This window comes from Penicillium rubens, assembly GCF_028828025.1.
Source record: "Penicillium rubens strain IBT 27055 chromosome Unknown utg000002l_segment0_segment0, whole genome shotgun sequence".
Classification (NCBI taxonomy): Eukaryota; Fungi; Ascomycota; class Eurotiomycetes; order Eurotiales; family Aspergillaceae; genus Penicillium; species Penicillium rubens.
In genome coordinates this window covers 7,737,242-7,763,387 of record NW_026890600.1, presented here as the reverse complement: position 1 = coordinate 7,763,387, position 26,146 = coordinate 7,737,242, and the positions used below count along the sequence as shown (strand labels likewise).

At 48.1% G+C, this 26,146-nt stretch overlaps 7 protein-coding genes across 7 annotated transcripts; 6 read left to right on the top strand and 1 right to left on the bottom strand.

Annotated features, from left to right (window-relative positions):
* Positions 1-718: 718 nt before the first annotated feature.
* Positions 719-1,212, top strand: N7525_005359 (uncharacterized protein; the record flags this gene model as incomplete). The annotated part of the gene is made up of 2 exons (XM_061213375.1): positions 719-822; positions 993-1,212. 2 exons carry the CDS (start codon positions 719-721, stop codon positions 1,210-1,212), a joined length of 324 nt encoding a protein of 107 aa, XP_061070396.1.
* A 1,540-nt stretch (positions 1,213-2,752) lies between these two features.
* On the top strand, positions 2,753-3,047 carry N7525_005358 (uncharacterized protein; the record flags this gene model as incomplete). The annotated part of the gene is made up of 2 exons (XM_061213374.1): positions 2,753-2,836; positions 2,901-3,047. The coding sequence occupies 2 exons, from the start codon at positions 2,753-2,755 to the stop codon at positions 3,045-3,047; spliced, it is 231 nt and encodes a 76-aa protein (XP_061070395.1).
* Positions 3,048-3,107: 60 nt separating this feature from the next.
* N7525_005357 (uncharacterized protein) lies at positions 3,108-3,452 on the top strand (the record flags this gene model as incomplete). The annotated part of the gene is made up of 1 exon (XM_061213373.1): positions 3,108-3,452. The coding sequence occupies one exon, from the start codon at positions 3,108-3,110 to the stop codon at positions 3,450-3,452; it is 345 nt and encodes a 114-aa protein (XP_061070394.1).
* A 518-nt stretch (positions 3,453-3,970) lies between these two features.
* On the bottom strand, positions 3,971-5,769 carry N7525_005356 (asparagine--tRNA ligase DED81; the record flags this gene model as incomplete). The annotated part of the gene is made up of 3 exons (XM_061213372.1): positions 3,971-4,097; positions 4,164-5,643; positions 5,709-5,769. The coding sequence occupies 3 exons, from the start codon at positions 5,767-5,769 to the stop codon at positions 3,971-3,973; spliced, it is 1,668 nt and encodes a 555-aa protein (XP_061070393.1).
* Positions 5,770-7,594: 1,825 nt separating this feature from the next.
* On the top strand, positions 7,595-10,072 carry N7525_005355 (putative differentiation regulator (Nrd1); the record flags this gene model as incomplete). The annotated part of the gene is made up of 1 exon (XM_002564854.2): positions 7,595-10,072. One exon carries the CDS (start codon positions 7,595-7,597, stop codon positions 10,070-10,072), a length of 2,478 nt encoding a protein of 825 aa, XP_002564900.2.
* A 936-nt stretch (positions 10,073-11,008) lies between these two features.
* Positions 11,009-12,733, top strand: N7525_005354 (Iwr1 domain-containing protein; the record flags this gene model as incomplete). Its single annotated transcript, XM_002564855.2, has 3 exons — positions 11,009-11,075; positions 11,212-12,510; positions 12,585-12,733. The coding sequence occupies 3 exons, from the start codon at positions 11,009-11,011 to the stop codon at positions 12,731-12,733; spliced, it is 1,515 nt and encodes a 504-aa protein (XP_002564901.2).
* Positions 12,734-23,055: 10,322 nt separating this feature from the next.
* N7525_005353 (uncharacterized protein) lies at positions 23,056-23,829 on the top strand (the record flags this gene model as incomplete). Its single annotated transcript, XM_002564859.1, has 1 exon — positions 23,056-23,829. One exon carries the CDS (start codon positions 23,056-23,058, stop codon positions 23,827-23,829), a length of 774 nt encoding a protein of 257 aa, XP_002564905.1.
* Positions 23,830-26,146: the final 2,317 nt, after the last annotated feature.

The window sequence follows — 26,146 nt, the reverse complement described above, 5'->3', positions numbered from 1 at the left end:
AGAGCTTAGGTTGGTCCAAATACGAACGTTCTCTCTATGGAGGGAAACACGACGATTGGCTGGCAATTTTATCCGGGACCGATTCAAAGGTCTTAAAAACAATGAAACAACAATCCAATTCTTTTTGGTTTTTCTTTTTACATTCTGATATTCTGATATTCTGAAATCCTCAAGCCTGAAGTGAAGGTTATCCCAAATGCCTCGAAAGCTCGAGAACTCTACGGAAGTATAGGAACTGATGTCCAATTCGGCTTGGACGATACGGACTGGCGGCAAACTGCCCAATCCCCTCAAATACCTCGTTTCTGATCTCCCGCCTTTCTCTCTTTGACTCTCGAGTCTCGTCGAATCCCATCTCCCAACCTCTACGAATTCTATGTATAAGGCTATCTTCTTCCCAGTCGGGTCACACTTGTCTATAAACCGGTATGGCCGACCGCTCTATGTCCCAACCCCTAGTTACCTTGTCAATATTCATACTTCGCCCTCTTAAACGTTTTGCCCCATTCTTCCATCATAAATCTATCCATTTCCTCCTCCGGAATGCCAGTAGTCTGGTTACTAACCCCTACGAAGTCGTGGTATTCTATAGCTAGACACAGGCAGATACCAGGGAATCCCCATCTGACCAGCGTCGAGCACGATAGCCCAGACCATCCCGAAGCATCTCCCCACATAAGAGCAGAACCCCTGACAGCACACCTGGTCCAGTCCAAAGATGCCAGATCTCTCCGCAGCTTGCTCCATAACCGACCATGGAGGCCCTGCAGACCGCAACGGGGTCCGCCAGACCAACTCGGTACGCAACGAGAATGCAACAAGGTGAGTAGTCACCTTTCCCGATCCAACCCCAAATTGCAAAAGACCTTACCTCCATTCTCTCTTACCTCTCTCACTGTCTCACTCGCACATCTTTCTCATCCCCGTGAACCAAACCCTTTCCGGCAACGCTTAAATGATCGAAAGCTGAGATCCCGTGACCTCCCCACCAGCCTGAACATCGGACACACCAGCGACTCACCTGAGCGCCGCCAGCAGATCCGCGAGCAGGAACTCGACCTGAACTACTATCGGGAGTTCCTGGATGAATTGTTCGCCGTCATGCGCGATGCTCATAGCGATTCCGTCGCTCGGCTCGTCTCGCTCATTCGCGCCGGGGCGTCGAACGGGGAGATCCATGCCGCCCTTCAACGCGCCCAGAATGGGAGCTGAACTCGCACTTTTTTGGTATTCGACCTTTGCATCGAGAAACTGCGCTATGGTTTGTAGCTTCGGCTTTCGTTTGCCTTCTTGTTTCTTGCAGTGTGAAACCAAGCCCTGCAGATAACCTTGCAAGGTTGGAATCGAGGGCTGTTGCCATAACTGTGCACGCTCCATGCGTATTGATGTCTTCTAGGAAAAACAATCATGATAATGCCCTTCATCTTCTTTCTTTTTTGGCCTAGGTCTTGGAAAAGAATATAAGACAAAATAAATGCTGCCAGTCGAGTGGTAGTGATATAGCTCGTGACGCTCCATTTTATGTTTTTCTCTTTGTTTCACATAACAATGTTCTTTCCTGGGGTAGTTTGTGATACGAGCTTTGCATGTCTGATGTGTTGTGTTTTGTCGCAAGTATTGTTGGGATATGCATGAATTAGGGTTGTTGAAAAGGAAAAGGAAAAAATGACGTGTGTCTGACTCAAAAACTAAGTAAGAACAGGGAAATGAGTTCCAATGACAGGTGCTGCTGGGCTAACAGCTGTGGTCTCATTGGGGAACATCTACCTGCCTTCAGATGCCCTGGATGTCGAAAATACCTATACCAAACCCGGTATGAGAAGTAATATGGCTGACACTTAGTGACAGCTGCCTGCCACTAACCCAAAGTGTGCGGAGCCCGATGCAAACCCATCGACCGGTACACGGGAAAGATCATGTATCATCCCCAGCCATGGGACAAATGAAAGGAAGAACATTGAAACGGGAGAGAAATGATGCGAGCATCAAGATCGACTTAACCAACATGATGGGGACGTGCCCTGATTGGACTGTACCGAATGTGAGCTGCGTCTGTCTCCATTGGGGGCGAGAGTTATGGTTGCTAAAACGTGGGAGGAAAACGGGAGAATAAGTACGTCGATGCGCGCGTCTATACGATGTACCCGGTCCAGACAGACACAGTTCCATTCTCTGTTCCCGGAGACTTGTCAGAATATCCGCTGCTAGAACACACAGGGCTGGGTGTTTCTTGAAGGGGCCGAGTGGAATGGGGAATCCCTGTGGGCTCACGGATTCTATCTCCGAGCGGTTCGAGCAATGGAAGCACACGGTTAGTGGATCACCCTTGCGCTTCTCTTTCCCTGTCCATGGAGATGTTCTCCTCTTCTCTCTCACGATGCTAGAGATACCTCAAGCTCTTGCTGGTATGTTTTGAAAAGAGACTGTACTAACCCATGTCCGAGATCGATGAGATCCATCCTCGCACTGTCCGCCTCTGCTCCTGTAGACGGAGAGAGACGGGGAACACTCTTCCTCTCTCTCCGCCTCCAAAACAAGAACCCCAACTTTTCTTTCGGAAGAAAGTCCGTACTAACCCATCTCCCATTGTTGGCCATGGGAGATGATGAGATGTTGAGAGGAGGTGAACCAGGGACAGGATTTCCCGACCCGGGACGGTTACAGGACACCTGGGCACACCGATTCGACCCCCCGTGACCATGACCAGACTTCGTCCAAGTCGATCTCGATTCCGGTCTTTTTCTATACACAAATGACAAATCCAATCTCTATCCTCGGTCACAGCCATGTCGTAGCTCGCCCGTTCCCTGCTCATCGCGACCCGGATCCGCAGCAGGTCAGCATCAGCAGCATCACCAGACCAAACGATCCGATCCCGTTGACGGCTTTGGTTGCTGTAGCTGGAAACCAATGCTGACGATAAAAACAACGCTAACAATAACTACAATGCCAACGATAAAAACGACGCCCACAAGAACTACAATGCCAACAACAATGCTAACGCTAATGCCAAGGAGAACGACAACGCACCAGAACGAAAACACTAACCGGAACGACAACACTAACCAGAAGACAAAATGAGAACGACAACTAAAACGCCGACGACAATGCTCACGCCAACAACAACACCAACGAGGACGAGAACGCGAACCGAACGACAACGAGACGAGAACGTTAACGAGAAAGCTAACGAGAACTACGATGAGAACACCAACGAGGACACCAACGAGGACACCAACGAGGACACCAACGAGGACACCAACGACGCCAACGCCAAAAGCCAACTAACTCCAAAACCGAACAACCTCAAATTCAACCAAACCAAACCCACCTTCTCTTCGCCGGTCAGGGGGCAATGGAGACGCAGACGCACGACAGATCGTGTCACGCTCCGCGTGAGTAGCCATGTTTGGAACCTACCTAAAATCCCATACAGACGGGACTCGGTTTGAGGCTGTGCTCATGCACGCTTCCGTTTTTGGTTGGTTTCGTAATCCCAGGTGCCAGGGTCTCGGGCTAGGTTTCAACGGCAGCGGCAGCGGCAACGGTTGTGGGATTTGAGATTTGACATCTGAATTCGAAATCTCGGGTTTGAGAACTACATTTTGGGAGATCCTATATGTGGAAGACTGCTTGTGGGTGGGACTGTGCATATTGTTCGGAGGAGAGCCTTGGTGTTGTTTGGGGCTGTAGTGTGTGTAGTGTGTGCAGTGCGTGTAGTGTGTGCGTAGAGTCAGCTGGCATCGGTTGGCAACAGTTTAAAGGATCTTGCAGGTACGGCAGGCCTAAGTCGATGTCCGTGTTATCGAAATGACAAGCCATATCTACAGAGGTACTCGGTACCCGGTGTACGTGACATAGAAACAGAATGGTTTTAATTGATCTTTGAAGGAAATCTCATTCGTCCATTGTAGCATCCATGCCACATTCCCGTACCTATCATGATCATGCATATAACTTTTTAACATATCTAAGGAGTGCAACGGCCAGTGAACCGGGGGTACAATGAGCAGTCACGGACGGTATAACGAGCGCACAGCCAGGCCAGGAAACGCTCGAGACCGAGACCGTAGCCACCATGAGGGGAGGTACCATACCTATTGTTCAAACGTTAGTATGGATAAGAACATTAATTAGGAACAATGCGAGATATCGACACTTACTTGCGCTGGTCAGTGTACCAGTAGTAGGGCGAGGGGTCCATGCCCTCGTGCTTGTAGGCGGCCATCAGCTCATCCCAGTCGTCCATTCTCATACTGCCTCCGACGATCTCGCCAACACCGGGCATGAGCACGTCGACACTCTCAGTGACACGGCGGTCCTCGGGAGCCTTCTTCATGTAGAAGGCCTTGATGTTGGCGGGGAAGTGGGTCAGGAAGATAGGCTGGTTGATGATATCGGTCATGCGACGTTCAGCAGCCTCAGCAATATCGTCACCGAACTTGTGGGGCTGGCCCTCCTCGTTGGGGATTTCGTGCTCAATCAGCCACTGGATAGCATCGTCGTACTTCATGCGACGGAAGGGACGGGACGGGGGCTTGAAATCCGGGTTGAGCTGCTTGATATATCCAGCGATCTCGGGCTCAGCCAGAGTGTAGTCAATCACGCGGCAGATCACATCCTCGAGGTGGTCAAGCAGGTCAGTGAAGGTGATGAAGTCCAACTCGGCTTCGATGTGCGTGTACTCCGACAGGTGGCGGCGGGTCAACGACTTCTCGGCACGGAAAGACGGGCACACACAGTACACATCACCCAGGGAGGGGAGACATGTCTCCAGGTACAGCTGGGAGGACTGGGTCAGGTAGGCGTTCTCGCCGTAGTAGTCGAATCCGAACAGAGTGCTGCCACCCTCGACCTGGGTCTGCACCATGGCGGGAGGGGTCACCTCTAGCATGCGGGTCTCCTCGAATGCCTTGCGGAAAGCCCGCAGAGTAGCGGCGCGCACCTTCATGACGGAGGAGGAGGTCTCACCGCGCAGCACCAAGTGGCGGTTGTCGTAGAGAGTCTGCGGGTCGGCGTCCGGCGCCACACGCGTGGTAATAGCCTCCTTGTCGCCAGCGGCCTTGCCGATGATCTCGAAGAAGTCGGCGTGCAGCTCGCGGTCGTTGGGCGCATGCTGCTTGGGGGGCACGGCGCGCATCTCACCGTGGATGGACATGGAGGTTTCGAGGGTGAGGGTCATGATATCGTAGGTCTTGACCATGTCACCGGTCAGGACGCACTGCAGGTACCCATAGCCGTCGGTGAGAGTGATGAAGACGACATCCTTCTGGGCGCGGGCACGGTGAACTCGGCCCAGAACGCGGACTCGGGTGCCGGCCTCATCGGACTCGGGGGTGCGCAGCTTGACGATGGCCGGGTCGGTGACGTCCAGACGAACGCGCACGGGCTTGGGCAGCGAGGTGTCCTCCTTGATCACGACCTTCTTGGCCTCCTCCAGGACCTTCTGGCGCTTGTCGGCCTCGGCCTTCTCGCGGATGGCCAATTCGTGTTCCTTGGCGGCCTTCTTCTTGCGCTGCTCCCAAAGGTTGTTGGCCTTCTTCATTGCCGACTTGGTGGCGGGCTTCCACTCCAATTTGGCAGCGGGGTCGACATCCTCCCCGGCGGCGTCGGTCTGGGACTTGCGAGTGAGGTACTGGATGCCTTCAGTGGTGGGGGGTGTTCCACGTAGGCGTGGATGAGAGTCTTGTAGGGGGCGGTCTCGGTACCGTTGGCGGGGGACTCGTCTCTACCGACGTCTTCGTCGATGTAGATGGTGGTAGACGCCATGACGTTCAGTCTAGTCCTTGCAGCTCGAGTTGCGGCGGGAGAGTTCTGTGGGAGAAATAATTAATATTGGGTCTGATCTGTGAGTCATACACGGTAAGGCTGAGAAGAATCCAGGCAGGACAGATTAGAATGCAAGGGTAGACTCACCTGATACACAGAGAATGGAACTCTTATCTCTTCCCAATTGCAAGTTGTCCAAGGGAAGAATCGCACATTATGGTAGAGGGGTAAATTTCCGATAGATGCGGGATTCCCCACGGATGCCTGAGGCAGTCATCAAATTGTATATCTCTCGGATATCTTTCGGAGTATATATTTGGGGGTTATGATCCAAGGCTGATTGATATGTTCACAGATATTAGATGATACATGTGGAGCAATCAATTATTTGAATCCATTTGTCTACATAGTTCTATCTCTCACCACTAAGATGGACAGTATATCTGTGCTTAGAGTATATCAAGGGATATACCTGACTACCATTCTGAAGCAGATGAACATTTTAAACTCATCCACGAGGTGAGTCAGAACCTTACCTACATATTCCAGGTGTAGGCTTTCGCTTACTAGTCCTATACCTAGGTACCTAGGTAGCTGACATGTTCGGGATATTGCAGTTTCATTGTCATGGATGTATCAAGGAGGTCACGGGACTAGATGATTTCCCCGGAGAGCGGAGATTAAAAGAAGAGGATTTAGAAGACCCTAGGTAGTACTGTATGTTGTAGTACTGTAGTACTGTAGTGCTACAGTACTCCAAATTATATTAATCTCATGAACCTGTCAGGGGCATGATCCAATCCTGTAGGAGCCACGGGAACTCGAAGTTTGGGGAAACCCAGGATTATATTGTATTCTTTGTTCTTTATAGTAGGTATGTAGGTATTCTTTATATCCTTCATGTTCTTCATTAGTTATTTTATCTTTATCATCTAATATACCCAATCGAGGACTGCATATAACTTCCTATAAATCAATAATCTCATATATAAAACCGAAGTTAGTCCCCCTTTAACCCACTCAAGTGCTCCTATTATCTTCTCCCCCTTTTATTTTATTTTATTTTATTTTTTATTTTTTCCCTTTTTCCCTCCATACCTTACCTGGATTCACTTCCTTACCTTTCATTCCTTTTCTTCACGCTCTTTTTTACACCCTTTTGTTTCTGTTTCTGTTTCTGTTTCTTGTTTTATCGCTTCTTAATTTTAAGGATTATTTTTCTAATTTTTTTCTAATTTTTTTTATTAAAAAAAAACTGGTGTCAACTGTAAACTCTTCCCCAATCTCCCCCAGTCTTACCCCCTTTTTTTCCCCTTCAGGTCTTTTTTTCCCTTTTTTCCCTTTTGGTTTTCCTAACCTCTTTTAAGCTAATGACTTTTGTAGTCTTTTGACCTGAATTCCTCTCTTCCTCTCTCAGGAGACTTGATATACTTGTTCTGCATGGGGGATTGACATATATATAAGTGGCATTCTCTAAAAAAGACCCAAAAAAGGACAGGTTTGTCTCCATCCCCCATTCCCCAATTTCACCCTGATTGAAACATTCCAATTGACTGTTGAACTTTCATTTAGACACGTCTACATTTGAAAGAGCTTCTTCTTTTTCTTGATAATATTCTTTTTCTTCTCCACCCGAAATCCTCCTATTTTTCCCTGCGAGATTGGCTGTGGAGACATCTCCTGAATGGTGATCTGATAATCCTCCCTTTATTTTTTTTTGTACCCTTTCTTCCCCTCAGAGCCTCTCAGTCTGGTAGTCAGGGCCTCTCATCCCCGACTAAGACTAGGTTCTTGTCTTAGGACAAGTGTTGGATTTATTCTCGCCATGCAAGCCTCGGATGTATCGAGCATCCCGAATAATTCGCGTCTAATCCCTCCCGGGTCTAAATACGCGCTGAACGGTGATACTGGCTTTTCCCACGGAGCTTACAACAACAACCACCCCAACCCTATCCAAGGATTCTCGGATCGGAATACTCGTCGCGCCAATATCCCCGCTATAAACACTGCCGCCGGCCAACACTCCGATATGGCATCCGGCTTCGATATGAACTACACCCCCCTTCTCCCCTCCCAGCTGCTAGTAGGCAGTCCCTTCCAACCAGGAACTCCCTCGGCTTTCGCTTCACCCCAGTTTGCCAATTTCGGTGGCTTCCCACAGGCCAATGGCAACGGACACGCCCAAAACAACCAGAACCATATCCAGAGCCCAACGCAAGGAATGCAGAACCATGGTTTGTATGGAATGATGTCACCTGATGGCATGGGTGGTTCCCAAATGATGGGCCCTCAATCGCCGATCAATGGTCTTGGGGGTATGGGCAATGCGGCTCTGGGAAGCCCCCAATCTTCCGTGGCCCCGGGCATGCTGTCAGGGACCAGCCGTACCGTGTATCTTGGAAACATCCCGGCTGAAACATCTACCGAGGAGATTTTAAACCATGTGCGTAGCGGCCAAATTGAGTCGGTGCGTCTGCTCCCTGATAAGAACTGCGCCTTCATCTCCTTTTTGGATAGCAGCTCTGCCACTCATTTCCATTCCGATGCCATCTTGAAGAAATTGGCCATCAAGGGGAATGATATCAAGATCGGCTGGGGTAAGCCCTCACAGGTACCTACCTCAGTCGCCCTGGCTGTTCAACAGTCGGGTGCATCGCGTAACGTTTACCTTGGAAATCTGCCCGAGGAGACATCCGAGGATGACCTGCGGGAGGATCTGGGCAAATTTGGGCCCATTGATACTGTCAAGATTGTTAAGGAGAAGGCGATTGGATTCGTCCATTTCCTGTCGATCAGTAATGCTATGAAGGCGGTCACTCAGCTCCCCCAGGAGCAGCAATGGCAAGCACCAAAGCGGGTGTTCTACGGCAAGGACCGTTGTGCTTATGTGTCCAAGACTCAGCAGCAAAATGCTGCGCAGTTCCTTGGAATCGCACCTGGATATGCGCACGTGCTGAACACGGCGGACCGTGATCTGATTTCTAATGCGCTTGCGCAGCAGTCTGTTGCCGCGGCCGCCGTCGCAACCACAGCGGGCGGCGTTAACAATCTCGGCAACCGCACCATTTACCTTGGAAACATCCACCCCGAAACTACTATTGAGGAAATCTGCAATGTCGTCCGCGGAGGCTTGCTGCACCATGTTCGATATATCCCCGATAAGCACATTTGCTTCGTTACATTCATCGACCCCACCTCGGCCGCCTCCTTCTACGCCCTGAGCAATCTGCAGGGGCTGATGATCCACAACCGACGTCTGAAGATTGGATGGGGCAAACACTCCGGCCCTCTCCCGCCCGCCATTGCGTTAGCAGTCAGCGGCGGTGCATCACGCAATGTCTATATTGGTAACTTGGACGAGGCCTGGACAGAAGAACGCCTTCGCCAGGACTTCTCGGAGTACGGTGAGATCGAGTTGGTGAACACACTGCGCGAGAAGAGCTGCGCTTTTGTCAACTTCACGAACATTGCCAATGCCATCAAGGCTATTGAGGGGATGCGCAATCGGGAGGACTATAGGCGATTCAAGATCAACTTTGGCAAGGACCGCTGCGGAAACCCACCACGTCAAGCCGGAAACACCCAGAACGGACAGCAGAACCGCAACGGAGCCGGCATGGAAGGCCAGTCACCACCATCCGTTCTCAACGGATTCCCGCAGAACCTTAGCCAGTCTGGCTCCCAGTCCAGCCCGACTCGCCCCGCCCTTTCCCCCGCATCAGGGTCCACCGGCTCCCAAAATGGACAGCACCGTCACCCGCTGCAGAATGTGTCCTCTTCCTCTGGGGCTCTGAATGTCGGCTCGAGCAATCCGCTGACAATGTACCTGAACCAGATATCTGCTCATCAGGCACAGGATCAGGAAAACCATCTCAGCGACCCTATGGCGCTCTCTAGCCTGCAGACACAGTCCCAGCCACAGCAGTCCCTGTACAACGGCGTTAGCAACGGTGACATGTCAAATGGACACATGGACCCGCCTATGCACCAGCATAAGTCCTCCAACAGCTACCTGAGTGTGGCAAACGGACCGGGACACGGTCACCACGCAAGCACCAGCAGCCTTAGCGTGCCCCGTGCTTCGCACTCCCGGGCTGTCAGCTTGCCTTCATTCTCCCAGGAGCCCCTCGGACCTGTCTCTGGTCAACCCGGCCACTCTCGCGCAGGTGCGGCCCATCAGCCTCAGAGCAGCTTCTCCAGCTTCTCTGCCCTCGGTGGACTGAACCACTCAGGATTTGGCCTGGCTATCCAAAACGAAAACTCGCTGCCTGGTTGGGCTGAAGAGGAGATTGGAGCCAAATAATTATCTGCACGTGCTCCGAAGGATGCCACCTTGGTCTCATTGTCCTTGGTGAACCTAATGCCACATTATTCTCTGTTCTTACATATAGTCCCTTCTTGATTGTCATGTCTTTCCTCCCCCCATTTTGATCTGGTTCGTTTCTTGTATTGGTCATAATCTCTTCTTTTTTCCCTCACTTTGGACTCATTTGCCATTCACTTTCCACCCTTGTCTTTTCTTTACTTTTTGGCTTTTTTTGGATTTCCCCCTTTCTTCGTCCGGACATATTCCGTTCGCAATGGTTTTCTATCCCCCCTATTAATCCTTTTCATGCCATCTTCCCTTCTTTACTACCTTGTATTGCTAGCTGGCCTTGAGTCTCTTCTTTTTGTCTTTGATTTTTTCTATCATTTTATTTTGTTTTGGGGCTGTGAGTACGCCGCATGTTTCACTGGATGATGACCATGGAGAGGGACGAGTCGTGGCGGCGATTATTGCATTGCATAGCGACCACTTTGGACTTTGGTCCTATTGGCTTTTTAATTGCTAGCAGAAAAATGGCCATCTACCCACCGAACTTGAAACATTAGTTAGAAATGTAAATGATCATCTATAATAGAAATCTGCAGATTTTGGGAATCAGGAGAATGCATAAATGCACCAAGCGACATGTTATATGGAAAATTCGTTTTATAGGCTACTTTCACTGCGTGGTTCTATATATAGTCTATGGCTAGTTATTATAGAGATAACAATTCGAGTACTCTTAGTCTCAATTCATCTTTCATTTTGTTCTCATGCGCCTGTTGACATCTACAACATTCAGATCACGTGACTGTTGAAACCAAATCGGGGAAAGATCGGACACATCAAATTGGATGCTTCAAGCCGCCTCACCCATTCATCTCCTCCACAACCCCAAAACAAGCTGTCGCAAATCTGCGCCAACTTTTCACCATGGCGCTTCCACCAGAGCAAATTAACATCAAGCGTCGGCGCGAGGAAGAACCCGTCGAGACTCTGTGTACGAGAACCGTCCCCTTGTCTTTTTGCCCCGCGATCTAGACCCCTTTAAAAAGATACATAATACCATGAAAATGGTTGCCTAGAGATGAAAACTCGATCGACACATTGACAGCAGACACTAATCTGGCCTTCAGTCATTCAATCCGCACTCCACCAAACCAAGCGGCGCTTCACCGACTTCGTCTTCCACAGAGTCACTCTGAAAGCCAGCGAGATCGGGAGTGCAGATGCATCACCAAGCCCACCAGCAACGCCAGCTGTGCAGCGGGTCGTACGCAGCCCACGCTCAGTAAGCAGTCTTCATGTAAACCGGCGCGCCCCAGCATCATCGATGGGCGTGCCCAGGGTGCGGGCTACCTCGCCGGGAGCAGAATTCCGCGAAGCGCAGCGCATTACAGCTGCACGCAAAGAGGCTGAAGAAAAGCACAAACGTGCTGTCTACGGTGGCCCTTCTCCTTTCACTGACCTGCAGCCCGGCTCTTCGGCTAGCTCTGATGTCTCCAAGCAACCCGCAGTGCGCGACAGCAGCCCGGCATCAGTGGAGTCATCCTCCAGCCGCGCCCAGGCTCTGCGCCGCTTCCAGATCTCGCGCTCAAATCTCAATTCCCCAAAGAGTTCCCCTGGTGGAATCCAGAAGCGACGCGCCGGTGGTCCTGCGCCTGGTGTGGCTGTGCTGGTCGAGCAGATGCAGCGAAATGCGCACTCGCGGAAGGCATCCATGGTCTCGGATCTGGTAGCTGAGGCACAGGCTCTCTCATTGAAGCCTAAGGAACTTGTCCAGGACAGCACGCCCCCGTCACCTGTTAAACCACGCAAACGGCCTGTCGTTAACCAGGCCGAGAAACGGTGGCGCGAGGAGCGCAAGGGTGCTATCTCGGCTGCGAAGCAACATCTGTCTGATACATTGGAGAAATCCGCTCAGGTACAACACAGGAGCTGGGATCAGGAATCTGAACGCCTGGTTCATGATCTCGAGCAGGTCGCGCTGGAACTCGAGCGAGAGGGTGACCAATACCACGGCATGGACATCGATGTCCAAGTCGCTGGGAAACCGGCTCCTCCTCCGCCTGCATCTTTACAGCATGCTTTCAGCGCAGCTCCTAAGCCGCCGTTGAAACACCAGCCTCGGCAGCCCAAGGGACCGAGAGTCGCGCCTACAGCACCGCAGTCTTCAGAGCAGATTGAACAGGCTGTGGAGGAGGATGACGAAGACGACTATGTCTACGACGTCTACGTCCGGCGTCCGCTATCAGATGCTGAGATGCTGAAGAATCCCCTCGCCGAGTTTGAGTCCGACCAGCAGCAAAAGAGTATTGCCAACCCTCAACCAGGAGTAGGTATCATTGTCATCACGGCCGAAGATGAGGAGTATTGGGAGGATTTTGTTGAAGATGATGAGGAGGAGTGGGATAGTGAGGATGCTGACTCTAATGGTATGTGATGCTTTGCCTTCGCTTGCCCTCTTCATCCCCAAACCATAGACTTTCGCTGACCTTCTTTACCACAGCCGAAAACAACCCAGCCAACGATTACCCAGATGAGGAAGCGTCGTCCGATGATGACGACTTTGACTTTGATGATTCGGCGAGCGAGGATGGCGGGACTGGGTACATGTCTCGCTACCGCGGGCATGTAGACTCGGATGAAGACTACTGATTCTGATTTGGTTGTTTATGGCTAGCCGCTATGCGCCACCGCCCTTTCGCCGCCTTTCTCTTTGTTATTTTCTTCACGGCTCCGTTGACCGGGCGTTTACTTTGATTACCCTGGATACCTCACTCTTCATATCTTCATGAAACCAACCTGAGCTTTGTCTTGTCACATTACTTGCCGAAGCTAACTGAAATGGGGAAATGGTACATCAAATATGAATACAGGCAAACGAGCGCTGTATCGATTCTTGACAGTATAAAACCCCTAGATTAGGCATGTCGTATACCTATAGCCTATACCAGATGCCTTCTAAACCATCAACTTACCATACTACTGACTACATCCATGTATCTGGGATAAAGAATTATCCCTGAGAGAGACAACCAAGCTGAAAGAAACCCCCTCCCCCCACCATCCTGCAGCGAAACCGAAACCTGAAACAAAACTACCACAACCTATACTACTATATTATACCACCCTTCTATCCGAGAATCCCCAGACGTGTGGGGACGCATACATCCAGGATAGGCCATTTACAACCAGTAACAATCATCAAAAACAACAGCCAACGGCGTCACAAACCCTCATCCCCATTTACCAAGTCCATACCAACCCCCGTACCTCGTTTCACCTGTGCCCACCCTCCCAAGACCGAAAAAGCATATCCGCAGGTAACACTGCCATACTCTCGGACCAGTGTAGTCGGAAGAACTCCGTGCAAGGAAGGTGATCAGGCAATCGAAGTTTAAAAGCACAAGGGGGGGGGGAGTGTGTGGGCTAACGTTCAATTCTCCGATCCAGCCCGGATGAACCAACCAGAGGGGACGGGTTGTGTTGGGGGCGGCTTTCGCTTGTTTAATATCGAGATAGGAAGGAGTTAATTATCGTGCCACGTGGTTTGGCTTTTTGCGATGCAGTCATACTGAGATGTGACGAGATTTAGGGATGGTCCGGGGCTTAGGCGTAATGCGGGGTAGATATGCAGATGAAGTCATTTTGATTTTGGGGGTTGTACGGGCGGGTAGGGGAGGCAATGCTGTTGGTGTTGGGCTTTGGATGAGATCAAGAACATATTGATTGCTTTTTGTTGTGTTGGTGATGATGATGATATTGTTGGGTCAGGTGTTCAGATATACATGTTGGTGTTGTCGATCTTGTATCTAGGCGCTACTTGATAGCTGTCTATTGGATGGAGATATATATTTCCTGTAGTTCATTCCGTCAGTGATTGGTTTATAGCGAGTTATGGTGATCTATATTGTATACATGTAATGTACATTTTACTACAGACCGGTGTTTGGTATAGTCCAGAAGCCGAGCTGTTATTCGCTGTACGAATTAGGCTGCCTGCATGTCCCGAAACGGTAAACTCTGCATGTCGCAGGAGATCTATCCTATAGCGGTCACTAGTGTAGCGCTATAAGCTAGTCGCCAACCCAACATGTACGGCGAACAGCCTCTATTTGACATGAAATAGACTTCAATAAATACATTACACGTTACAATTGCACGTGCGTTCCAACGGCGCTGAATGAATGCATGGTAGCCTTTCAACGACGCAAGGCTGGATATCACTCTACTCCATACATGTGGACTCAATCAAAATATTCAAGGCGAGGCTACTCCGGTACTCCGTATGGAGTACCCCACTACTGCTGCAGAAATAGCCCCATGTCTACCGGGAAAAGCGGCCTAACACATGCAAAGTCCTCGAAGATCACAAAAGATAGGATTTGGCATGGAGGGCAGATCCCGTGCACGATGCCAGATATCTCGTAATCTTCACGCTTTTACCTTCCACATTTGCCTTTTTACCTTTTAGCTTTAGAAGAATGGAAGATCAACTGAAGAATACTTACACCTCCATGTTCTCCGTTCGGCTACCCCGAAGTGTTTCGGGTGGAAATGGGACTATATTATAGCTCAGTTTGGTTCCATGGTTGATTTTCCCTTGCAATCTAATACTCGATGCTGGTTGGTTGGATGTAACAAGCGAGTGTGTGTGTGAAGAGGTGAGGCTCTGCAAAAGGAAATTAAAAATATTAAAAAACCGACACGCTAGAGGTAATTTAGGTAATTTACTAATCCACTGAAATAATTACAGTAAAGCAAACTTACCAAACATAAATACAAAGCACGGATGATTTTAACCCGATCCTTCAGCCCCTTGGCTGATTCATTGAGAGATGTACATCCTGTTCTCCGTCTGCACGTCTCCAAACACGAAACAACCGTGCAACGTTCTGACTCGCAAAAGTATCCATGAACAAGGCCGACGTCACCTCCGAAATGAGTCCGCTCTGAGCCTGTGCTCCTGCAATGGTCCAATGGGAGCATTAACTATCAAGGCTGTTGCCAAACAGAGTCAAGATATGCGACTTGTCGTCGGGTTCATGTGCTCGAGAGTCTCTTGAGTATCCGCTATTAGTTGGGCTCGAATATCTCGCAGCAGTCGGAGGAACGTCGGAAGCAATTCGTCATTGACTAGGATACACTATCAATTTGGCGTCTTCGAAGTCGTTGAAGACCCAAACCCGCTGAATACCTGAAGATCAATGCCAAGTCTGCTATACGATAGTGCCCGATTATACTTTACGGGTGCTAATAATAATATCTGAAGATAAAACGACCTGCCAAGGTTGGTGATGGAGTCGAATGGAAATGTACTTTGGACTTTGATTATACTTCAAAGCACGGGATTATTGACTCTGATCCAGAATTCGGAGAAATTCAAAAGCCGTGAAGACCATCGAAAATTAACTACCTACTAAACTAGGTATAGTCCTTGCAGTGATGTCTACCAAACGAAACAACGCAAATACGACCTCAAGCTCAAACTCAGACGAATACTACCAAAAACATAGTGCCCCCACCCCCTCCTTTCGATCCACTCGACGACAAATCCCGAAGCGACACATTCCGTCCAATACCCAACCTCCTTAACAGGCTTGCGAATTCCCTATCAGCTGAAACATCAAAGTGCAGAAATAGCTCACGCCAGAAGGCCCGATCCCGGAGCTAACGACCCGGCTCTCTGGCTTCGGTGTGATGATGGCAGCATTAGTGCTCTTGCCTTGTCGTCAATGCCCGGGGTCTGATTGGCGTGGCTGTATAGGAAATACTATTCACGTGCGGGCATTGACCTGATCGGTCTTTTCACCGATATTTTACAGAGGACGCCGAGCATTTGACTGTTTACTACTTTAGGTATCGTGATCTAAAAAGGTGTACAAACGTCCAGACATCAACGCGCGTGCATTTGACTCATGATCGCCGCGGTCGCTCATGATCATAATTCAATAGAAGTGATGCTAATGCCGTTAGGAGTATTGTTCGTTCTGACGAATAGGAGACGATTCTAACTGTTGGTTCTTGGACTTTTTCCTTTTTTTTTTTTTTTTTTTTTTCCTTTTTTTTTCCCTCTTGCGTCGAAGGATTCTCTATGTCACATCTCCCCATACGCTGCATCCATACCCTGGTCACCCCCTTGTTCCCTAACCATATCACATTCAATTCAACCATTTGCGATTTGCAGTGAAAATCCCTAAATCATAGGCTGCAGTACATCGCAGATATGGCAACATCCCATTGTTGCACTGCATATCGTTCGATCGGCTGCGGTGTAACAAAGTGCTAAATTAGGCCGCCAGGGCTGATCGGAATCCACAGTGGAAATTTAATATTCTGCAGGATCCGGCATGGCCATGCTGACGGCCCTTTGTAGTGGTTGTATGAGAGTAATCTTCCAGAGAAAAGAGACGATAGGCTCGAAGTATCCCATTCGGGTCTGACAATGACATTGTTCTCCACATATACCTGGGCGAAGTTGCATATACGCCCTATCAAGACGGGAGGGGTGTGTTTAACCGGTAGTGAGCCTATTTAATTTAAGGTCTTGACACTGGCCTCCGCTGAATATGTATATGTATGCTCATCTGACCGTACTGCACAGACCAGAGTTGAGCTGGACAGATGGTGTTCTCTCGAGCTGAAGAGTCTGCGGAACAGAACGGAAGAACAAAATAAATCAGAACCAGCTTCTACATACGTTCTACAATATATTACTGCCGTGTAACCGTCTACCATTAGGTCTCCGAGTAAATTATCCCACCTTGGAAACCTGGGGGGCTGGAGATAAACAACCCCCTATACTCCGTACTCCGTACATCATCAGATTCCAGAACAAGCAGGATCAAGCTAACAACATAAGCCGAGAAGGAATAGACCATCCGAAACGAGAAATAAGCACAGCCTCCGTCAGTTCGTCACGAAACCCACGTGTCACTAGTGCTTATAATGTACTCCGTCCATCTCCACAAGGATCAGGCGACTTCTTGGCTTGGGGGCGGACAATGGTGGCTATGGCAACAGCATCTGGATGATAGCCATAGTTACAGGGTACAGTATACGTCTTACTCCATTTTGATAGCAGTAATTCTAGGGAGGGAAGTCATCAGACAAACGATAGCCTCGACACAGAAGCAGAAGCTATACCCACTTAGCCTGGCCGTGAAGAAGATCGGCAAGGGAGAAAAAAACATCCAATAGTGGACCGGAGATTATAGTATTTTCCTCGAAGGATGGAACGAATCATTTGATAGACATTATTTCTTTTGGTCATGGAATTCAATAGAGGGGTTCTGTGGATATCCCGCAGCGGATTGGTGCGTTTCGAGCATTTTGTATATTAATATTAATATCATGACTGATGTTATCCACGCTGAACAATGTATAATAGCTATAAGGAGTGTGAGTACGGAGTACTGTCAAGCTGGTTGATATTGCCGTGATATCATCCAATATGGGGATCCATAGCTCTGCCATCATTATCCGGATGCGTACTAGCGCAAGTCGCGATTCGATCAGCAGTAATTAACGTAATGGAAATATAAAATACAGCGATGTCTAAGACAGCTTTGTATACCTAGGTAATAATGAGCTAGCGTTTGTATTTTTGAAATGTCAGCCGGGGAACTTCATTCGCTGCTTCGCTTATCATTTCTTTGTGATTTGCGCGTCGATCCATTCCAGAAGTGTGGCGGAATCCGGAGTCTAGTCGTTTTTGCAAGTTCTTTGAACTCAACTTTCATGGTAATTTTTAACTTTTCAAAACGGAAATTGGATAAGTCCACGTTTTCTCTTTGTTGCACTTTTTTTACTTTTTTTTGACAAATACTACCGTCTTCATGACCTGCCGAACAGTTAGATCTCCTTCAGACAAAGGTGACAGACTCCGTACCTCGCCCTAGACTGCATCTGGGAAAAGAAAGCTGGAGACACTAGTAGATACTGTATATTGAGTTTGCTTGGCATGTCTTCCCCCCATTTTTGACATTCGTACCTGGTCCAATAGTACTATGTACAATATAGTAACTACTCCGTACAGGGGGTAAAAATGCTAGTATGATGCTAGCATGATGTTAGCATGACGGTATATGATATCTGTGCCGAGAGAGGTATTATGTCAGACTCACAATCAAACTTGGAAAAAAAGAGGAAGATAATCGTGTCCAATTTCATTGCGGGTGAGCTGCACTGGATCGAACCGTGCAGGACTGGGGCCGTTTATCGTTTGGAGCAAATGCTGGCGTGGGGTCCAAAAAGCGGAGATATACGGATTTAAGTCCTGACAACATTGCACATCAACCGTCCTGCGTGGTCTTGGTACTTGGTCTAGGCTACCTGCGTCTCCAAGTATCCAAAAACGGAGTCCACTGCGGCACTACATGCTCTCTATACTACATTCAGTAAAAGCACCTACATACGGACGTACAGCAGCTACTGCTCCTACTAATGTAGGCGTCGTGGCTAGTGCGAGAAAGTCTGTGTCCTTGGCACCATGCGGCTGAAATATACACCGAGTCTGGGAGGTCGAAGGCCAGATGGCGGGATTTGACGCCCCATAACTAGAAAGGGGACTCGGAGCCGAATCGGAAAGCCGAGAGGAGCTACGGGGTTGTCCACCTGGGCAGGTTTGGGTCAAGTTGATTATTAATTATACTTTCTCTCCAGGGCTTTTTCCCACAAATTATTTTCTTGATGGCGTTGAAGGATCGCTAAATAATAGCCAAGAGATAGTTGGAGATTACCCGGACCCATGATCTGATGTTGCAACACTGGCGCCCGGCTTTTGCGCCTTTTGCGGGCCCAACAGCCAACAGCCAACGCCAACCAGAGCCCAACACCTTTGCGGAATTACCGGGGTCTCCGGGATGGTCACTCTTGCGTGCAGGAGGTCACTGTCAGGTGTTCTCGCGCCAATGCAGGATGCTCAATGCGCTTTTTAATTCCGTTGGTAGCTTGACTAGTTGGTACTCCGTATAGTTAGCCAACATGACCAGTTGACAACGTGCTCCACTAATCCAAATCAAGCACTATTCTGCGGTTTCCAAACGCCCTCCAGTAAAAGTACTTTGTGTCATGCCATACGGAGTACATTCTTAGATGTCTTAGATCTGACAGTTCGGCGCAGTTCGGAGGATCGCCTCCGATCCTAGGTTTACTTGCAAACTATCTGAGCTTCAAAAGGCCCTTCCACGGTTGAAGGAGGGGATCCTGTAAAAGTTTCAAACCCTCCACCTTTATTGGGTATTATTTGGAATCTCCTCGGGATTGTTTCTTATGATAGGTATTGTAAACCGCCCTTTTTTTTTTTCCGTCAAGAGATTGCCTACGGAGTACCCCGTACTTACAGACGATTTGCAGATTGGCGAAGTTTCTCTTTGGCCCGTGGTGGAGAGGAACCAATCTCTTCGTTAGGCAACGGTTCTCTAAAACTGTGGGTTCGCCTGTTGCGCAGTGAATGCGCGTCTCCGGTCTAGTGCCTATCCAAGACATGTTGGATCCTGATACCCCTACCATGTAGTATCCATGCATTTGTCGGAAATTTGCGCACCAAACGAGTCATTTTTTTGCCCTGTCGACCGGACCTTCCCGTTCCAAATACGGAGATTTCAGGAAGTCGAGAGACGAATGAGTCCAGATCTGAATGGAATTCTAGATCGAGGTCGGAAAACCCCCCAACTTTAGTTAGCTTTGGCTTTGAAGGACAATGCTCATATCTATACTCCGCAATAGTACGGAGTACGGAGGTCCATACAGAGTATGCGTAAGCAATCGAGGACAACATACTCCGTAATGTTACCCAGTTAATTGCGTGCTTTAACCGTGGGGCAGTCGGCGGCTATCGCTAACGTCTAGCAACAGGACATAGCGTTCTTGGCTCCTGACTTGGGACGGCTGCAGAAAAAGGGCCTGGAGAACAAGAATTTGGAATTCAACCCTGCATATTCTGGCTCATAATTAAGAAGCTACTATAACATATAAACAAAGAAAAACCAAACAAAGAAAAAAAAGTACAGAAAAAGGGGAGATGAGATTTCGACACCTCTCACCGCAGAGAAAAAGAAATGAAATCAGACGTTAAGCGATAGGAAAAGGTGATTGGATAGATACAGATGAATTTTGGACCAATCTGCCCACGTTTTGAAATTAAATAAATTAAATGGAATATCTTTTCTCTTTTCTTTTCTTTTTTGTATTTTGTATTTTTTTCCTAGCTAATGGTTGGCCATTAAAGAGTAGGGCCCAATATGCACAGCATGACTCGCGCAATGTGACGATAATTAAACTTGGAAAATCACTTTTCTTTTTTTTTTTTGGCAACCATGGATGAGCACGGTGATATGTCTATTCAGGAAGGAGTCGATCTTCGTGTCGCAGCGGGGGTCAAGCGCGGTGCATATTATCTGCATCTCCTCTCTTAGTGTACTCCGTGTATTGGATTGTCGAGATGAAAAAGCAATATGGAAAAGAAAAAATGCAAGACACTGACTACTACGTATTGTAAACTGAAACATACGAGAATATATAATACCACTATAATCTCACGTGATTGAAACGGGCTGCGGCTACGCGACTGACGAACGCCAAAGAGATCCTGATTGGACTTAGGACTTGGTGGAGAGCGGCAGACAAAGAAAACAGAGTGGAGAGGGGGGGAAAGGCTGGCTTTAGCCCCGGGGGGAGCCATGTTGATCCGATCTGCACGGAATTCGGGGGCTTCAGGGACTAGGATTGCCTGTGAGGAGAGGCTTGCCAAGGGGGGTCTCGGAAACAACGGGCCATACAGAAGTGGCCGATGGTGCCCTAATTAAGTATGGATTTGGCGCTTGCGCAAGTTGACTGCGCCGCAGAGATACGATCACAACGTCTCTGCCTTCTTTTTTTATCTTTTTCCTTCCTTTTTTCTTTTAGCCCTGGTCCTTTTCCTGTTTCTGGTCATTTTTGAGAGAGATTGCATGGGTTAATGTCTCCGAGTGATTTAGAACAGGTTTCTATACCTGATACCCTGGGAATACTACGTCTACCTGCATATACCTGCCTATATTGTATAACCCTTTTTTTAAAAAAAAAATCAAATTGAATGGTCCAAACGGTCAAACCTTGAAGAAAATCCAAGAAAACCGTTGGCGGCTGCAGATGACTGACGATCGGCCTGGTCAAGGCGTAGATCGAGGGGAAAATGGCGCAGAGGAAAATTATTATCACGCGAGTAACATCACAGTAAACGGGATCCGTAAAGTGGACATGTATCACTTCGATATTTCAATGCAAGTTGACTGCGCGGGAAATCCGCTGTGGTCGGCTGCTGCCGAGTTGAAGTTGGATTCTCCCCCAATTCCCCCCGCGTCCGGTGTTTGAGACAAAAAAATCAACCATGGTTCGCTATATCTCGGGTATTTGAGATCTGTAGGTATAGTGGACATAGTACGGAGTACATCTATAGGTTATCGGCAGCTCCGAAAAAGGCCCTGAAGAGGATAGAGGAGACCTGTGTGCCACGGTCTTCAAGGATCTCTCTTACCTCATAATGCTTGGAGATGTGTTGGCAATGCCAAATTGAGCTTGCATTAGCTCCTCGCGCTCATTCGTCCTAACATCCCAGGACCATGGCGTACGCCGCAACAGATGACTTTTGCGTCTACCAATAGACGCCGCGCGTTTGTGTTGGTTTTCTCGTTTTTTCCCTTAATTTCTGCACTTCCCTTCCCACATCCATGACCTCGAAAAAGAAAAAGAAAAATCACACCTGACTGTATCTATTAGTCCGTTACCTATCCACTTCTCACATGAACGGGTAGCGTTGGATAGCGTTGGACAGCGCAAATGAAACACTAAAATAGAAAATGCACGCGAGTTCTTCGATTCTTCATCTCTTTATTAATTATTTAGTTTTGTTATATTAACTCATATGTGTCCTCGAGGAGTCTCAAGCCTATCACCTAATCGCTCATGCAATAACAGTGCAGATATGTACAGAAACAAGAAATCAATTCCCTTTTGATCTTTTAGGAAGTCGTTCATTCATCTGTTACATCTCGAATCTTCTCGGATAACTACTTTGATATTCTCCAAACTCGGGATTTGTCATTCATAAACTTCGCCTTGGCGCTAAAATCGCAAAAGGCTAAAGGTAAATTGTAATTTTGGTTACCGCGTGGCCCCCGTTTTTTTCGTAACTGCATATGTACAATACCAAAAGAAAAAAAAGAAAAAAAAAGAAAAAAGAAAAAGAAAAAAACGATTCGATCGGATTGTGTCATGAAGCTACAAGCCAACAAGCCAACACGCCAACGGTATAGACAAAGCCAAACTTTCCCATACAATCGTTGTAAGGATTCGAAAAGGTTAAGGAACGGAGTAGACCGAAACTATCGCCACATCTTCAAAAGATATCAAATTAATTGAAAAATTATATAAAAAAAAAAACAACAGTATGGTCTCTCCACTACACCGAACACGGAGCAACTGTCCGGTTCACCGGTCTATTAATTCCTTTTTTTTTAATAAAATTCTTTTCCAATTTAATTATTTCTTTTTTGAATAGAAATATGTCTCTCTGGGGGTGGGACCGAACCTCTAGAGAGAAAAAAGGACCCCTGTTAGCCCAACGAGCCTTGTGTATCCGCGGTACACAGCTATACAGGGGGGCCAAAAGGAACACCAGACCCAGGCAGTCGGTCCAGTGCATCCAACAGCGCTTTAGTCTCTGACTTTTTATTTTTCGAATTTCTGTTCTTTCCCTCATTTAAGACCGAGTGGTGCTCCAGCTTTTCTTCTTCCTTAAGAGATCTATAAACCTTGCTTACCCCAAGGAACATATCATACTTCATCTTCTGTACTTCACATCCGTCCATGGGCTCTCTGATATAGACCTCTCTATATTCCCCACTTCTACTATCAGACCTGGTCTGAGCATTCTGGAAAGCTTGGTCCTCTATAAAATCCCCAAAGCCAATTTCTTATACGTACTGGCATCCAAAATGGCAACCCACACAGAATCATACGCCACACTCCCATCAGCACGACAAAGCAAAATGAAAATCGACGCCTTACTGAACCCAGGCGACGGAGACATCTCTCCACGCTCCCAGCACGCCTCAATCTCATCCAACCGTCACAGCTACCACCAACCCTCACCAAGCTTCCCCCCAAGCCCAAACTACTGGTACAACCGCAGCTACCACAACACCAGCTCAGCATTATCCACCACAGCAACAATCCAAGGTAGCACCAACCATGTAACGGGCCCGTCCCAAATGTTCTTTAGCTACCGGCCCTCCGACAACCGCGCCAGCACAAGCAAAAACAAAATCTCGCTGTCCGCCCCTTCCTCGCCAGACCCTTACCATCCGCGCGAGCGCTACTCAAGCGTCTCAAGCTCCTCTTCCACTAACGGCGACCGTCGCCGTCCCCCGCGGCCAAAGTACGAAGAAGAGGAAATGTACTTCATCTGGTACCACCGCGTTGACCTGTGTCGGGAGTGGAAGGACGTCCGCGAGGCTTTCAATCGTCAGTTCCCTAATCGCCAGAGACGCGGTTTCCAGGGTATCCAGTGCAAGTTTTACCGCTTCATTAAGGAGAAGAAGTGCCCGACTCTGCGGGAGCAGAGGCGTCTGCGGGATGGAGAGTTCTTGAGGGAGGGTGCTTCTCCTTCGATGGGGGATCAAGCCCATGGGCCGAAGTTTGGTGTTCGGGAATATACTAATGTTTGGTATCCTTGGATGAGGAAGGATGGGGACGTTGCGTTGCGATAGTGATTTCTTTTTCGTTTCTTTTGTTTGGGAAGGTCACTTGTCTGTCTTTTCGTTTTCTTTTGCGTGGGTCGGTCTTCGTCTTTATTAAGATACCTCTTTTCAGCGTGGGAGGTCTGTTGTCTTTTGGATGTTCTCTCCTTACCCCCCCAAATCTTCCACCCGGGATCCTGTCTTTTCGCTCTACACCTTCTCTTCCTACTTCCAAGCTTGTTTCTTGGTCTATAATATCTACAATATGTCGTATGGAGCAATCCATACCGTGAGAGTCGAACCCCATTCGGATTTAGATCTAGATATTACATTAAAGAGTCGATGTCGAATTTCGATTAACATCATTTCTTTCCACCTTTATCCCGTATGACGAATCACACATAAATCTCTGCATGTCCGTTACCCTCTCTGCATCTTTGTTGAACACACAAAATTCCCCTTGCTTTTGTCCTTCCTGGCCTACATTCCAAATCCCGACGCACATGGTCATTCCTCACCCTATATATTCGGCACGGAGGTTCCGGCCTCATCCAACCCAGTCCAGGAAGGATAGCCGGCAACCCGTTAGATCCTGACCCGTTTCGGGCATACAGGCATATGTCCCGTACATGTATATGCAGCACTGCCAATCCACAACCATTGTGTTCCCACATGGATACCTACAACATAGGTACGTAGATGAAAGACCATTACTCAGCATAGCCGGCCAGACCGTGCTAAGGAACGAACTTATCCACTGCCCGGTCAATCCCTCAGATCCGTCGATCATGGGTCTTAACTTTCACGCCAAGATGAACGCTATATCTCGTATTTCTGTCGACTTCGTATAAGATCTCGATCTAGGAGCTATCGAGTGAACTATCTAGTGCGGTTTTGACATTTCCGCGGCTTCGTCAGGGGCTTTCTTATTGTTCTTCGCGACCTCCCCTTGTCCCCCCTTTCCTCTCATCTATCTGTCTCCATTGTTCGAGATCGCTATGCAAGAGTAGACAACCAAAGTACCTGCATGTATTAATGCACAAGAATCTCCCCAAGGCAGGACAATGGGTATGTTAGGGGCTTAGGCTGAGGATCGCATTGTTGGCTCTGGTACTTATGTACCGTGCGTACAATATAGCTTCGGTGATCTGTCTTTTACATATGGTAATTGCTATTTAATAGATAGACGGATGCGTCTAGGCAAACCGTAGCTACAACATAAAATATATATCGTATACGACGCACATATGTATACGCAATAGGTAATCCTATATGACGAGTTGACATGGAGGAATTGACATGCCGTGCTTCGTCATTCGCTTTCTTTGCTTTTGTTTGGATTGTTTCCTTTTTGATCTTATCTATTGTCAACACGAGATCGGTGAGGGTAGAAGTACGAACAAAATAGAGATCGTCGAAAATAAAAAGAAAACATGCAAATGGAGCCTGCCAAATCCTAGCGTGTCGGGGTTCGGGACTTCATCCCCGGGCTCCATCGGTTTTTTTTTTTTCTTCTTCTTTCTTTTTTTTCTTTTTTGACAGAAAAGATAAATGCCGATCCGATGTCTCAGCCTCATTGTTTCTATGGGGCGTGGGATTGTGTGTTCTTCTCTGTGGGGCTGGGAGTGTAATAAGGGGGGTTAAATGACTTCAAATGTTGTGTTATGCTGTAAATGGCGATATAAATACAGAATATGCTTATGTATCTGAGCCCGTGAAGAATTCAATATTGCCGAGGCTTTGGTATTCAGATATATGCACATGTGATATAGCAGGTTCGTTGGTGAAATCCAGGGGAAATTCCAGACGCAAATGGTAAATGTACTTTGGCATTGTATTGTATAATACAAGTGTATCAAGGGAATTGTTTGAATTTACATATGGCATATTTCACATTTAGTCTACTCAGTGTGCGATCTATGTTGTAGGTAACATATGAAGCGTAGAACAAGATGCTGGGCTTTGCAGTATCGAAATAGCACAGCTTATTGTGTCACAGGGCGAGACACCCAATCTTGATTCCAAGGCGACTCTGCACGGAAAGTCGAAGTAATACGGCGTATGGGGCGAGTTGCATACATCCCAGGTTGGATTGGCTACTGGCATTTTACTGCAGAGTTGTTGTACGTCTATCTTGTATATATTGTACTCCGTATACTCCGTGCAGTGTATACGAATATACCAATACCATTCTCAAGCTAAAATTTAGACAACTCAAAGCTATCCACATCGGTTCGACATCCCCGGCGCTACAGTTTGCACTAAATTGCCAAACTCCACAATATGCTCCAATTGACCACTGTCCCTCTTCGGCGCTGTCGAATCTCATCAGCACTAATATGAAAAG